Below are 15,295 nucleotides of genomic sequence, written 5' to 3' on the forward strand. Positions count from 1 at the left end.
TAGCTCTTTTATGAAGCTTTACAAATTGTTAATAATGCGAGTTTTAGAATTAAAATAAATCAATGATAGTTATGTGGTGTCTAAGGTGCAAAAATTGTAATATGATAGTAATCATATTAAACATATTTAGTTAAGATATTTGAAATTCATATTTGTGGGATAATGCTAAATGTGAGAAGTTTTGGAATCTGGTATTGGAGAGAGTGGTTGAGATGCTTGATGGTTGGAAGGGGGCACTTTTTTCCCTTGAGGTATAATTACCCTTATCAAGGCCTGTTTATCTAGTATCCCCTTATATTATTTGTCTGTTATTAGGATTCTAGTGGGGATTGCTAATAATAGATTGAGAAAATTGTGAGAGACTTGTTGTGGTTTGGTGTCAGGAGCATTAGGGATCATTTAGTAAGGTGGGAAGAGGCTTGTAGGTCTAAATTGGGGGGAGGGCTGGATCTTGGAATTTGGTGTCTAAAACATCGCCTTCTTAGCTAAATGGTTATGGAATTTCCCCTAGAAGATCATTCCCTTTGCTATAGGGTTATTAGAAGTAAGGATGGGTTGGGCGGGAATGCGTGGGATACCAACGTTAGTTTGCGATGTTCATTGGAGAACGCATGGAGATCCATTTTTCAGATTTGTCCCTTATTTACTCCTCACATTCAATTTGTGGTGGGGAGGGGCTCTTGGATTCGCTTTGGGGAAGATCCATTGTTTTGGAATGGTGTTCTAGGCACATTTTTTCCTCGTCTCTTTTGTTTGAGCTTTGGGCATAATAGTAACTTTTCTTTCTTTGTGGTTGATTCGGATTGCCATTTGGGTTTTTGAAACTTTCATTTTAGAAGATCTCAAAATGATAGAGAGCTAGTGGAACTTTCCTCTTTGTTGTCATTATTTAACAATTGTCATCTTTCTTGAAGGTAGGGATACTCGATCTTGGGCTTTGGATCATTTGGGGGTGTATTCTTGTAAATCATTTTTTGGATTTTTGACCCATTCCCATTCTTATTATCCCCAAAAGTTCCCTCCAAAATTAAGGCTTTCATTTGGCTGATTGTGCTTAATAAAATATATGCTTGCAGATCAGGAGACCTTTGACGGCCTTTTCTCCAGATGTTTGCATGCTCTGTTAGTTGAATTCTGAAACAGCACCTCATCTGGTTTTACACTGATTATGCTTGGAGAACCTGGAATAAATTATTTGGTGCTTTGGTAGAAGCTTGGGTTTGCTGGGCATTGGTGGAGGGAATGTTGTCTACTTATTTGGAGGGCTTTGGAAGAAGGAAGGAGAGGGCTGCACTTTGGAAATGCAGTGTTTTCCATTGTTATGGGGATTATGGCTGTAGCATAGTGTGTGGATCTTTTCAGGGAGGAAATTTAATGGACAGCTGGTCTGGGAGAAGATTCAATACCTGGTCTCTTTATGGTGTGTTGTCTTCTGGTGCTTCAAGGGAGTCAGCCTTCCACAGGTTCAGTGAGAATGGAGGAATCTGTTGCTTTGATTTTTTCCAAATTTTTATTTGTTTTATTAGTTAACTTTTTCTTAATTTTGCCAGATTTTTGATGGCAGTAGTCTTATTCTCCTTTTTTGTATTCTCTGCTCAATGAAATCTCTTCTTATGTTATTAAAAAAAATGGAATTCATAAACCAATTAAATATTATTTATTATGCATGTATATATAATTTAGACCCAAATGGTCAAATAAAATGTTGTTGCTAATATCTAAGTTTAATTTTTCATATAATTTCAAAAGCCTTTGTAATAATATTTATTTACAAAAGAGAAAAATTTCAATTTTGGTTTGAATCTCAAATTTGGCTTCAAAAAACTTCCATTCTGTAATTAAAGATTTCGATGAAATTTGAGATCTTGATACTCTTTTGTTAATGATTCATAGAAATAATTTTGTTTGCAGAAATTGATCACTATTAGATTTTGAGGGTGATGGAAAGTGGAAATTTCTACAGAAATTTTGAGAATTTTGTGGAATTCATAAGTTTACGAGTCACCTCATTATTGTAAAGTTCATGAAAAACTCTCAACGAGTCAGCTGTAACCAGATTCCGTAACCGTTAAAAGAAACATAACTTAAACCCGTAGGCCTAGAACTTTCTTCCTTTCAATACCAAAATCTGCCTTCCTAACCTTTCCCTCTCAAGTATAAAGGAAGATTCATCAAATCCCGGTGAAGATCAAACAAGCAGCAAATCAAGCAACAATCACGGGCCTAACAACAAGCAAATCAAAGATTGAATTTTGAATTTTGATTCTGTTTTTAAAAGTTGCAACTGATCAGATTCTTAGCCTTATTTTTAGCATTTACTTGTAGAACTAGTGCTTGTAAATCCTATATATATTCTACACGCAACTATGTAGTTTTTGGTGTGCTGCAATACAATTGTTCTTCTTTGAAAACAAATATCAGTGCATATTTACTTCTTATCGTGGTATCAGAGATGTCAAACTCAAACGAGAATTCGATCCCTACTCCTGTAATGTCTTCTGCACCCACAAACAATCCACTACCCACCACAGATGCTCCTCTGATTGCCTTAAACATCACAACTCAGATCAATGACAAACTCACTCCCTCCACATTCCCTCAATGGCGTGCCCAATTTGAAGCTTTACTTATTGGCTACAATTCAATTGACTATGCTACCGGTGATAAACTGTGTCCTCGCATCAGAAATTCCTCTGATTCTGCCCTTCAAAACACCCATTGGGTAAGGGAGGACAAATTAGTTCTCAGTGCCATTCTCGCCTCCACTTCATCCACCATAACTTCATTCATCTCCGCTGTTACCACATCCCACCAAGCCTGGAAAAAATTAAAAATGATGAATGCTAGCAAATCACGGAGCCGTGCAATGCAATTGAAGGATGAACTCACATTAATCAGGAAGGACAATCGTTCGATTCAAGACTATATGCACACCATTGGCCCTTGCCGATGAGATTGCACTCATCGATCAACCTATTTCTAAGGATGATCTTACTCTCTACATCCTCCACAGTCTGGGACCAAACTCTCGGGAGATTGCTGCTCCTATTCGTGCAAGTGAACGCCCGATCCATTTTGAAGAACTCCATGATCTTCACACGAGTCATGAGAGTTATCTGCGTCGCCTTGAATCCTCCACACAGCAGCTCGTTGCCACAGCTAAGTTCTCTAGTAGGAGGACTTTTCCCAACTCTTCAGGCGGAAATACCAATTCTAGGGGCTTCACCAAAGGTAATAATTTGGCCAGCACAAAACTGATGGCTATTCGGCCCACAATCGCTCTAATAGCGGTCCACGGGACAACATGAAGTTTAATAAACCCAATGGTCAACACCGGTATCAACCTAAATGTCAACTTTGTGATCAATTGGGCCATATAGCTAAATATTGCCCTAGAATAAATCTCTCTGAGGCATCCGCAAATTGTGTTTCTACCACACCAGCTTCGGACACCAAGTGGCTCATTGACTCGACTGCTTCTCACAATATCACTGACAATCTTGCAAATTTATCGGTTCACTCCGAATATGATGGAACTGATGAAGTTGTCATCGGTGATGGATCAGGTTTGCGTGTCTCACACATAAGTTCTTTGGTATTCCATTCACCCACCCGCCCTTTTCATTTAAATGATACCCTTTGTGTTCCTAGTATACGTAAAAACCTAGTCTCTGTTCATCATTTCACTACTCAAAATAAAGTTTTTGTTGAATTTCATCCCACATTTTTTCTTGTGAAGGTTCAAATCACGGGGGCGGTCCTTCTCAAAGGTGAATGCAAAAATGGTGTTTACATGTTTCCGGACTCACTGGTCTCTACTTCCAAAATGGTTGCAAATGTGCACGAACGGACGTCGCTCGATGGTTGGCACAAGCGTCTAGGACATCCGTCTCAAAAAATTGTTCAGCATCTTGTTAATTATTTTTCACTTCCAATAAACAAAGAGAAAGTGTCTCATCTTTGTACCTCCTGCTCAATTAATAAAGCACATAAACAACCATTTCGTTCAAATAGTCTCCAAAGTCGTGCACCACTTGATCTCATTTACACAGATGTTTGGGAACCTTCCAACATAGTTGGTCTTGATGGGTCTCGTTTTTATTTAATCCACGTTGATCATTTTACTAAGTACATTTGGTTTTATCCTATGGTGACAAAATCCAGTGTGAGTAGTATTTTTCCTCAATTCAAGCATCTTGTTGAAACAAAATTTGCAACAAAAATATAAAGTCTTTATTCCGACAATGGTGGAGAATATATTGCGCTTAAACAATATCCCTTTATTTTTATGGAATAAGTCACTATACTACTGTTCCTCACACACCACAACAAAATGGTGTTTCCAAGCGTCGCCATCGTCATTTTGTGGAAATGGGGCTCACTCTTTTACGTGATGCATCTCTCCCCTTGTCCTACTAGCCTCATGCTTTTTCCATAGCCGCTTACCTCATTAACCGGCAACCCACTTCCTTGTTACAAAAAAAAATCTCCATTTGAAGCCTTATTCAAACAAACACCAAATTATCTTAAATTAAGAAAATTTGGTTGTCTTTGTTTCCCACTTACTAAACCTTACAACACAAACAAACTTCAACCAAAAGCAATCCCGTGTCTATTCATAGGTTATTCTCAGACCCATAATGCCTACAAATGTCTTGATATAAGTACGAGCAAAATATACATCTCTTGCCACGTTACCTTCGATGAGACACAAAACCCTTTCTCGGCTTCTCTTCCTTTGCAACAATCCGTCCAGCTTCCGTCTCCGATCGTAGCTCCACCCACGAGTGTGCCGTCTCCACCGCAACCCCAACCAGTGCACTCGAATCGTGTCACCAATTCCGCATCATCTTCAGGTACTCCCTCTGATCATCCTTCGCATACTTCCTTAGATTTGCCAGAACCTTCGTCATGCCCTAGACCCAATTTTACGCATCACACTGAGGGTTCTTACCCATCTATGCACCAAGACATTACCTTGCCCCAATCTCACATGGAAATCTCACGGACATCCCCTGTTCCGACAGTCTCCCAACCACAACGAATTCATCCCATGGTCACTCGGTCAATGAATCAAATATATAAACGCAAACAATTTCATGCGGTCACAAAACACCCAATTCCCCCTACTATTGAACCCAGTTGTGTGAGTCATGCGCTTCATGAGCCTCACTGGAGATAAGCAATGTCTGAAGAGCTCACAACTCTAATGAGACACAGCACATTTGATCTAGTCTTGCCACCTAAACAGTGTACTCCTATAGGATGCAAATGGGTGTTTCGGGTGAAACGAAAAGCGGATGGGTCGATTGATCGCTTTAAGGTGAGACTTGTAGCAAAGGGTTACAATCAACGACTGGGTCGGGACTACAAGGAAACTTTTAGTCCAGTTGTGAAACCAGCCTCTATCAGGACTGTTTTAACAGTTGCAGTGACACAAGGGTGGTGCTTGAGACAATTCGATGTCTTGCATGGGAAATTGATTGAGAATGTATACATGGTCCAACCTCCGGGCTTCAAAGATGAGGCAAAACCTAATCGTGTCTGCAGGCTAAAGAAAGCGATTTATGGTCTTAAACAGGCCCCACAAGCATGGTATTCAGCTCTAAAATAAGCAATTATGGATTTTGGTTTCAAAACTTCCAAGGCCGACTCTTCCTTGTTCATTTACAAATCCAACTCTGTCATTTGCCATTTTTTGGTGTATGTGGATGATTTGGTTATTACAGGAAATGATTCTACCTTTGTTTCATCAAGTATTACTCAACTTGGCAATCGGTTCTCCTTAAAAGATCTGGGCTAGGTTCATTTCTTCTTGGGTATGGAGGTTATCCCAACAACAAGAGGGTTCTTCCTATCCCAACACAAATACATCAGAGATTTATTGACAAAGACCAATATGCAAGGTGCAAAAGATGTTACCACCCCGCTGTCCACAAGCACTGCACTTACATTACTTGATGGAACATCGTCGGTTGATAGCTCAGAATTTCGAAGTGTCATTGGTGGCCTGCAATATTTATCACTTACATGTCCGGACATTTCATTTGCTGTGAATAAGTTGTCTCAATTTATGCTGTGAATAAGTTGTCTCAATTTATGCATAAACCTACAACAACTCACTGGACAGCTGCAAAAAGACTGCTTCGATACTTGAAGCATACTATTTTTCATGGGGTTCACATCCAGAAGAGCTCATCTCCAAATCTCACCACCTACTCTGATGCTGATTGGGCAGGTAACTTTGATGATTGAAAATCAACTTCAGCTTACATAAGCTTCCTTGGTTCTAACCCCATATCTTGGAGTTCCAAAAAACAAAGGGCCATCGCAAGATCATCAACTGAAGCTGAATATCGAGCACTTGCAAATGATGCCTCTGAAACATTATGGCTCCTCTCTTTACTTTCTGAACTCGGCTTCACTATTCCAACCTCCCCAAAACTGCTATGTGATATTTTAGGAGCAACCCAATTGAGTTTTAATCCTGTCCAGCATTCACGGATGAAGCATATTCAGATTGACTTACATTTTGTTGTGATATTGTGCAAAAGGGTACCCTAAATGTTCATCACGTTAATACTCAAGATCAACTTGCTGATCTCTTAACAAAACCTTTATCAAGGCCACGTACAAAAATTCTCAGAAACAAGATTGGAGTAGCCGATGGCACCTCCATCTAGCGGGGGCGTATAAAGGAAGATTCATCAAATCCCAGTGAAGATCAAATAAGCAGCAAATCAAGCAACAATCACGGGACTAACAGCAAGCAAATCAAAGATTGAATTTTGAATTTTGATTCTGATCGGATTCTTAGCCTTATTTTTAGCATTTACTCGTAGAACTAGTGCTTGTAAATCCTGTATATATTCTACACGCAACTATATAGTTTTTGGTGTGCTGCAATACAATTGTTCTTCTTTGAAAACAAATAACCAGTGCATATTTACTTCTTATCATCAAAAGTCTTTTCCAATCATATGGTATCAATCGAATCCCTCAATCATAATAAGTCTAGCCTCAACCTCTTCCGACTAAAGATTTGTAAAAAAACCAGTAATCTCCTCCACAACCAAATTTGGAACCTTAACATCCCCTTCACTTGTTTACAACTCCCAGTCATTGACTTTAAATGTGGTTAAATTCACCTGCAATTTGTACTGGATCTTAATATTACACATGCAGAATCTTCCATGCTAAATTATAATGACCGTGAAGTAGTAAATTTTGTGAGCCTGGAACTGGTGCGATACTTAATGATGCTTTTAAGAATATTATGTTTACTTTTGGATTCAATTATTAGGTACAAATGCATTCAATTTTTCATTATGATAATTCCCTACCCTTGTTTGTTTTGTGCAGGCTCTTTCATGTTTGATTGAAGCATTACATTCAGTCAAGGAATTGGAGCCAGTTACCATGAATAGTGGTAGTCCAGTTATTGTTCTGTTTTGAAGGGTTTGCAATTTAATTGTTCACTTGTCAGCTTTTTAAGGATGTACTCACTTGTATAAAATTCTATATGTTCAGGATCCTCCCATTTAAATCTTGCAATCTTTCACTCAGCTGCTGAGATTTTTGAAGTTATTGTTACTGATTCAACTGCTTCTTCACTGGGTTCTTGGATTGAGCATGCTATGGAACTTCATAGGGCTTTGCATTCCTCTTCCCCAGGGTCCAATAGAAAAGATGCTCCTACACGTCTCTTGGAATGGATAGATGCTGGTGTAGTCTATCATAAAAATGGGGCTATTGGTCTTCTTCGGTATGCTGCTGTTTTAGCTTCTGGTGGAGATGCACACTCAACTTCAACAAGCATTCTTGTATCAGATTCAATGGATGTGGAAAATGTTGCTGGAGAGTCTTCCAGTGGCTCCGATATTCGTGTGGTGGAGAATCTAGGAAAAATTATTTCTGAGAAGTCTTTTGACGGGTTTACTCTTCGTGACTCTTCTGTGGCGCAATTGACAACTACATTTAGAATATTGGCTTTCATTTCAGAAAACTCGGTATGCATATCAATTATTTCTTTGCTATGTGATAGGAATGACTTCTGACCTGACTAATTATTGTCAAATTGGTGAAGGCTGTTGCTGCTGCTCTTTATGATGAAGGTGCCATAACAGTTATCTATGCAGTTCTGGTCAACTGTAGGTTCATGCTTGAGAGGTCCTCAAATAGTTATGGTAAGTTACAATCTATTACTTGTTTTGATTATGGATTGCTTGCAAGGAATCAGTAGAGACAATGGGACATTTGTTGACTCGAAGATAACGAGCGATGATTTGGTTTGGGGACTTTCAGGTTCCAACATTAAAAAACTTCCTTAAGATGTATATGTGCAAGCACATGTTTTTGTGTATTTGCATTCACCTGGGAGCATGCATGCATGCACATGCACACGTCTGAAGTCTGCACATGCATAGTGTCTATGAAGAGAAATTTCTTTCAATCTATATCTTGTGGAACATATTTACCTATTGTTTAATCTAAGAGCTAAGTTGTAATTATCATCTGACCTATTATTGTTATTGTTAAATGATATCGACTTGATAGTTCTTATCATTCAGTTGAGTATTTTGATGGTCTCTGGAATATTGTGATGGAAGGGAGAGTCGAAAACTAACAAGGAAGAGGATAAGATGGCATTGCTCCTCTACAAGCAGCTCTTGGGAATGCCTAAAGTAAAGGATAGCTTTCAGATGGTTTGAATATTCTCATTGTTTGTGTGTTTACTAGCGATGTGCTGAAGAGGACAAGATGGCATTGCCCCTCTACAAGCAGCTCTTGGGAATGCCTAAAGTAAAGGATAGCTTTTAGATGGTTTGAATATTCTCATTGTTTGTGTGTTTGCTAGAGATGTGCTGAAGAGGCCGTCTGAGGAGGACAAGGTGGTGGTGGTTTTTTTTATAGATTTTTTCTGTTCTGCTCCTGCTGTCAGCAAGCGTAGGGGTTTGGTGGCTGCTGCAGCAGTGTGGCGACTAAAGTGGATTACTTTGGCAATGTAGTGGTTGCTAGAACCCATTATTCTTTCATCAGGTTGTAGCACGCACACGATATAAAGGGTTTTTAAGGGTTTTTATTACAGCATATCCGTTGCATACAGGCCTTCACATGTAGTATTGTTGTTGGATTTGTTTTGGGCTAAGGACTGCTTTTGAACCTTGTGGACGCCGGATTCTGTCCGGGGGTGCCGATGAAGAAGGAATGTCGGTCCCCAAACAAGAAAGAAAGGGTTTTGATGGGAAAGGGGTAAAAACATTTAAAAATTGAGTCGCCACATACATATATATACATACACATACCACACACACACACAAATACACACATTACACACATATATAGAGGCATATCTAACATACACAAATACACACACATATAGTTAATATACTCGCATAAACTTTCATATATATATATATATATATATATATGTATATATTATATACATATACACACACACATGCCCATATGCATTCATGTATGTCAACATACATACATGCATTTTCTTGCTTCACCACGCATGGCATACATGCATACTCACACATGCATGCTCATCACACACACACACACACAGTTCACAAAGCGCACACACAGCATACACCTGAAACACACACATGCACGATGGGCAGGGAAAAAGGGAGCAGTGAGGGGACATGAAAGAGGGGATGGAAGATGTGGGTGGCACGGGAAATGGATGGAGGAGAGAGAAAAAGGAGGGGGGAGGGCCCCCGCTGGTGTTAATGGTGGGGGCTGTTGGCGCCATGCACGGGGAAGAGAGGAGAAAGAAGCCGCACTAACCTATTTTTAATTTAGTTTTTTTTCTTGAAAAATCGTTTTCATTTTTTTTAAAAATATTTTAATTTTCACTTTTTAAAAATCCAAATATATTATTGTAATATCATAATATTTAATTTTTTGAATTTTTTAAATTTAAGGAAAAGGTATGTGTGATCCACCAAAAATGGCCAAAAATTCCACGAATGTCCAAAAAAGCTAAAAAACTTTAAAAAAGTCAAAATTTGCCTCGATTTTCGTGCCAAAGCCCAAAATTACAAATTGACCCTTCTTACCATTCTTGTTTGCCTCGAATCAATTGGTATAGTTGGATTTGGCAAAAAGTAAGCCGAAAAGCCAAAAATTACGGGGCTTCTGTCTTGATTTTTGTGTTGGAGGGAGAAATTGTTGGGGGACACTACTTTACCATTTTGGACAGCTCCAGATCACCCGGTGCTGTCAGAATTGGCGAAAAAAGATTAGAAAATAAAAAAATGACAGAGTTTTACCTTGATTTGCACGCACAAAATAAAAATTTATGTATGACCTTTTCTTACTGCGTTGGATTGCTTCGGATCACTCAATGCAATCAGAATTGATGGAAAAAGATGAAAAAAGCTCTGACTGACAAGGACTTGCCTCGATTTGTGTGCCTATGGTCGAAATCCTTGTTAGACCTATTTATTTATTTATCATTATGATTATAATTATTATATATAATTTTAGATTGCTTTAAATCACCCGACACAATCATATTTGGCAAAAAGTGGGCAAAAATGCTTGGAATGATAGGGATTTTGTCTTGACTTGTGTGCACAAGGTCAAAATTGTTGTTGAACCCCACCTTAAAGTTTGAACGATTCCATGTCACCTAGCATAGTAAAAAATGGCAAAAACATGTGAAAAATGGTAAAAAAGTAAAAAGGTGGAAAAAGAAAAAAGGCTTACCAGCTTTCGTTTTGGGCATTCTGTCAAAATGGCCATTGACGACGCCTCTTTGGTTGAGACCTTCAAAAAAATGGTCGGACAAAGATAGAGATGTCTATTTTGACTGAATGTTAAAAAGGTTGTTAGGTTAAGAAAAAACAAAACAAAAAGGGTGATTGAAGTGATTGACCTGGAGAGTTGTTGATCTCGAATTGTGAAGTCATTAGAACCAATTTTTAAGGGATTGGGTGGAGCGATCGATCTCAAGAGCCGTTGATCCCGAACTGTCCAATCACTATAACACATGCTTAGGGGGAATTGAGTGAAGTGATTGACCTTAAGAGTTGTTGATCCTAAACTGTCGAATCACTTTGACATGCACATAAGGGGAGGAAACTGGCCATGGGGGCACTAACAATCTAAGTCCAGTTGGGAGGAAAAAAGTACTTGATGAAGGGAATTGTAAGACCTCTACATTGTCAAGTCATTTGGAACAAAGAAACGTCCATGAGGACGTTACCCATCTTAGACCAGAAAGAGTGCTTGACAAGGGGAATTGCATGACCCCTACATTGTCAAGCCACTTCAAACAAAAATTATCCATGGGGACTGCCGATCTCGGACTAGCTAGAGGGAAATACTTGACGAGGGGAATTGTATGACCCCTACATTGTCAAGTCATTCTGTCATTTAACAAAGAAACATCCATGGAAACCCTACCCATCTCGGGCCACAAAGAGCGCTTGACAAAGGGAATTGCATGACCCCTACATTGTCAAGCCACTTGGAATCATAGAACTGTCCATGAGAACCCTACCCATCTCGTACCAGTTGGAAGAAAAACGCTTGACGAGGGGAATTGTATGACCCCTACATTGTCAAGTCATTTAGAACAAAGAAACATCCATGGGGACTCTACCCATCTCGGGCTGGAAAGAATGCTTGATGAGGGGGATTGCACTATCCCTACATTCTAAAGCCACTTGGAACAAAGAACTGTGCATGGGGACCCTACCCATCTCGGACTAGTTGGGGGAAAATACTTGAAGAGGGGAATTTTATGACTCCTACATTGTCAAGTCATTTAGAACAAAGAAATGTCCATGGGGACCCTACCCATCTCGGACCAGAAAGTGCGCTTGATGAGGGGAATTGTAGGCCTTTACATTGTTAAGCCTTTTGGAATAAAAGAACTATTCATGGGGACCCAAACCATCTCGAATCAGTTGGAAGAAAAACACTTGACGAGGGGAATTGTATTACCCCTACATTGTCAAGTCATTTAAAACAAAGAAACGTCAATGGGGACCCTACCTATCGGACTGAAAATGGTGCTTGACGAGGGGAATTGCATGATCCATACATTGTTAGGTTACTTGGAACAAAGAACTGCCCATGGGGACCCTACCCATCTCATATTAGTTGGAAGAAAAATACTTGACGAGGGGAATTGCATTACCCGTACATTGTCAAGTCATTTAGAACAAAGAAACGTTCGTGGAAACCCTACCCATCTTGGACAGGAAAGAGTGCTTAATGAAGGGAATTGCATGACTCCTACATTGTTAAGCCACTTGGAATCAAAGAACTGTCCATGGGGACCCTACCCATCTCGGACTAGCTAGAAGAAAAACAATTAAGGAGGGGAATTGTATGACCCTACATTGTCAAGTTATTTGAAGCAAAAAAAACATTCATGGGTACCCTACCCATCTCGGACTAGAAAGGGTGCTTGGCGAGAGGAATTGCATGATCCTTACATTGTTAAGCCACTTGGAGCAAAGAACTGTCCATGGGGACTCTGCCTATCTTGGACCAGTTTGAGGAAAAAACACTTGTCAAAAAGAATTGCTTGACCCCTACATTGTGAAGCCACTTTTTAAAAAAGTTGTTTTGTAAATGAACAGGATTTGCACTCCCTAGATGATTGAAATGAAAAGATAGGATTTAGGTGCCTTTCACATTACCTGGATTAATTGAAATGAGACAGGAATTCGGTGCATTTCGCACAACCTGGATTTATTAAAATGAAACAAGACTGAGATGCTTTGCATCGCCTGGAATAATTGAAAGAAGAGATAGGACTTAGGTGCCTTTCACATGACCTAGATTGATTGTAATGAAACAAGACTTACATGCATTGCAATGCCTGGATAATCAAAAGGAAACAAGACTTGCGTGCATCTTGCACAACCTCGAATAATTGAAAGAGAAGATAGGACTTAGGTGTCTTTTGCACGACTTCGATAATTGAAAGAAGAGACAGGACTTAGGTGCTTTTCGCATGGCTTGGACTAATTGAAAAGGGAACATGACTTACGTGCATTGAATTGCTTAGATAATCGAAAGGACACAGGACTTACGTGCATCTTGCATGACTTGAAATAGTTGAAATAAGAGAAGACTTTGGTGCCTTTCGCATAGCCTGTACAATCGAAATGAAACAAGACTGACATGCATCTTGCACGACCTAAATTGATTGAAAAGGGGAACAATACTTACATGCATTGCATCGCTTGGATAGTCAGAATGAAACAGGACTTACGTGCATCTTGCACAACCTAGAGTTATTGAAAGGAATAGAGCTTACGTACACCTTGTATAGCCTGGAGCACTTGGGAGGGGACAGGACTTACGTGTGCCTTGCACAACTTGGAGTAGTTGAAAAAGAGCAGGAGTTATGTGTGCATTGTACCGCCTAGAACGATTAAAGAGGTGCAAGACTTGCATGTGCTTTGCACGACTTGGAATAGTCGAAAGGGAGCAGGACTTATGTGCTCGTTGCACTGCCTGAAGTACTTAAAGGGCATAGGATTTATGTGGGCCTTATACGGCCTGGAATGATTGGAGAGGAACAGGACTTACGTGTACCTTGCACAACCTAGAGTGATTAAAAATGAACAGGGCTTACGTGCACCTTGCAAATCCTGGAGTGATTGAATAAGATGAAACCAACCTTTAAAGGTAAGAAGGTCAATGAGTCCCTTTCTAGATCTCCATTTTTAGTGGCGAGTTGTCTTCACACCTTTAACTAACTGATCATTTTGCTTTAATAGCCTTGGCCACTTTGTATGCTTGACGTTTTGATTTTCCCAACTTTTGGTATTGATACCTTCTTTGAAGATTTCTTCAACTAGATTGCCTTCATGTATTCGAAGATGTGGCTAAGAATGCTTCTTTGACTTTTGCTCCGTTTGGGAATGGTGTGATATGATCAAGATCACACTCTCCTTGGTAACCTCCTTTGCACATGTACGGTTTCTCCCTACAATTAGTTGACGTAGGGGCATCATCTTCTCTCTCTTTATATGAAGATGTAATGAGTAGTTTAGAGAGCGATGTCTGGATCTCTCTAAATTGAGACTTAAACATATTGCTAAGTTCATCCATTAGCCTAGCTTCCATTTGGGACACTACTGAATTTTCTGTGGCCATTGCGTATGAGTGAAGATCAAGAATTCCAAGATCTTGCTTTTTTCGGTGGGTTAACAGCATGCATAAGAATGTTATCTCTGATATCAAATGATTAGACCCTAAATTTTTTTTTTTTTAAAGAGAAATTGGGGAAATTTAAAGAAGGGAAAACAGTAAGAGAAAATATGGGTTGATCACTTAGAGGGATTTGCCTCCAAATTAGCCAAAGGCTATGAATTTTGTTATTGCTTGAATGGAAAGGCTCCATAGGGTTACACATATATAGGGTAGGGAAACTTACTCCTATTAGGAATGTAAAATATCCCAATCCAAGTCTTTAATGGACTCTATTTCAATTGATTTGGGAATCCTAACACATTAAATAATCCTATCATTAAATAGAATCTAAATTGATTTGGGAATCATAACACTTTAATTAGAAATCCCAATCGATTTGGGAATCCTATCATTAAATAGAAAATCTTAATTGATTTGGGAATTCTAATACATTATTAGAAGTCCCAATTGATTGGGGAATCCTAACACAGTAGTTGATCGAAAGGGAATGACAAAAACTTTAGCTGAGGAATAACCTATGTGAGTTATATTTTGTGGTTTTATCTTAATGTTTCAATTTGCAGAGATTTGTTTGTTTATAATATTTAGTAGTGTTTAAGCAATGTTTATGTAGTATTATTTCTTCTATGTTTTGAGAAGTTATTACCCAAGCTATTGTTTCCTTTGGTCCTGAAAACAGCGGAGTGACCTGCCTAAACATCAATTGAAGTTTCATTCCTCATTGGATGGTATCACTCATAGATTACTTACATAATGTCTTGCGCTTTTTTATATTATGAAAAATATTTGACTGAGCCTTTACCCTAGTTCTTGGGTTGATCACTCAACTTCTTGTGTTGTTTGGCTCTATTAAAGATTATATTCATCATTAAATCCTGCACGATTAAAGCTTCTATCATCATAATTTTATTGGCATGAGTCTCACTCTTATGTAATAATGTAGCACTTTGTTCATTATTCCATATACTTGGATTGGCTACACAAAACCTATTGTGCTATTCTGATCTAGCAAGGGTTATATTTGTTGTCCCAATTCACAAGTAATCTTATTAATTGGCATTATCCTTCAAGCATACATAGTTTTTATAACCTATTATGAATT

At 38.9% G+C, this 15,295-nt stretch overlaps 1 protein-coding gene across 4 annotated transcripts in view; it reads left to right on the forward strand.

The window, feature by feature from the left end:
- Positions 1-15,295, forward strand: part of LOC131154218 (protein virilizer homolog) — a 142,700-nt gene that overhangs the window by 48,908 nt on the left and 78,497 nt on the right. For all 4 annotated transcript variants that reach the window (XR_009136390.1, XR_009136389.1, XM_058106838.1 and 1 more), the window contains 3 exons: positions 7,363-7,429; positions 7,531-8,009; positions 8,087-8,186. Coding sequence is in view for 2 of the 4 variants with exons in the window: in XM_058106838.1 (XP_057962821.1) it covers positions 7,363-7,429; positions 7,531-8,009; positions 8,087-8,186 (646 nt within the window). In the remaining 2 variants the exon portion in view is untranslated. The remainder of the gene's footprint in view (positions 1-7,362; positions 7,430-7,530; positions 8,010-8,086; positions 8,187-15,295) is intronic.

Source organism: Malania oleifera, chromosome 4 (genome assembly GCF_029873635.1).
Source record: "Malania oleifera isolate guangnan ecotype guangnan chromosome 4, ASM2987363v1, whole genome shotgun sequence".
Taxonomy (NCBI): Eukaryota; Viridiplantae; Streptophyta; class Magnoliopsida; order Santalales; family Ximeniaceae; genus Malania; species Malania oleifera.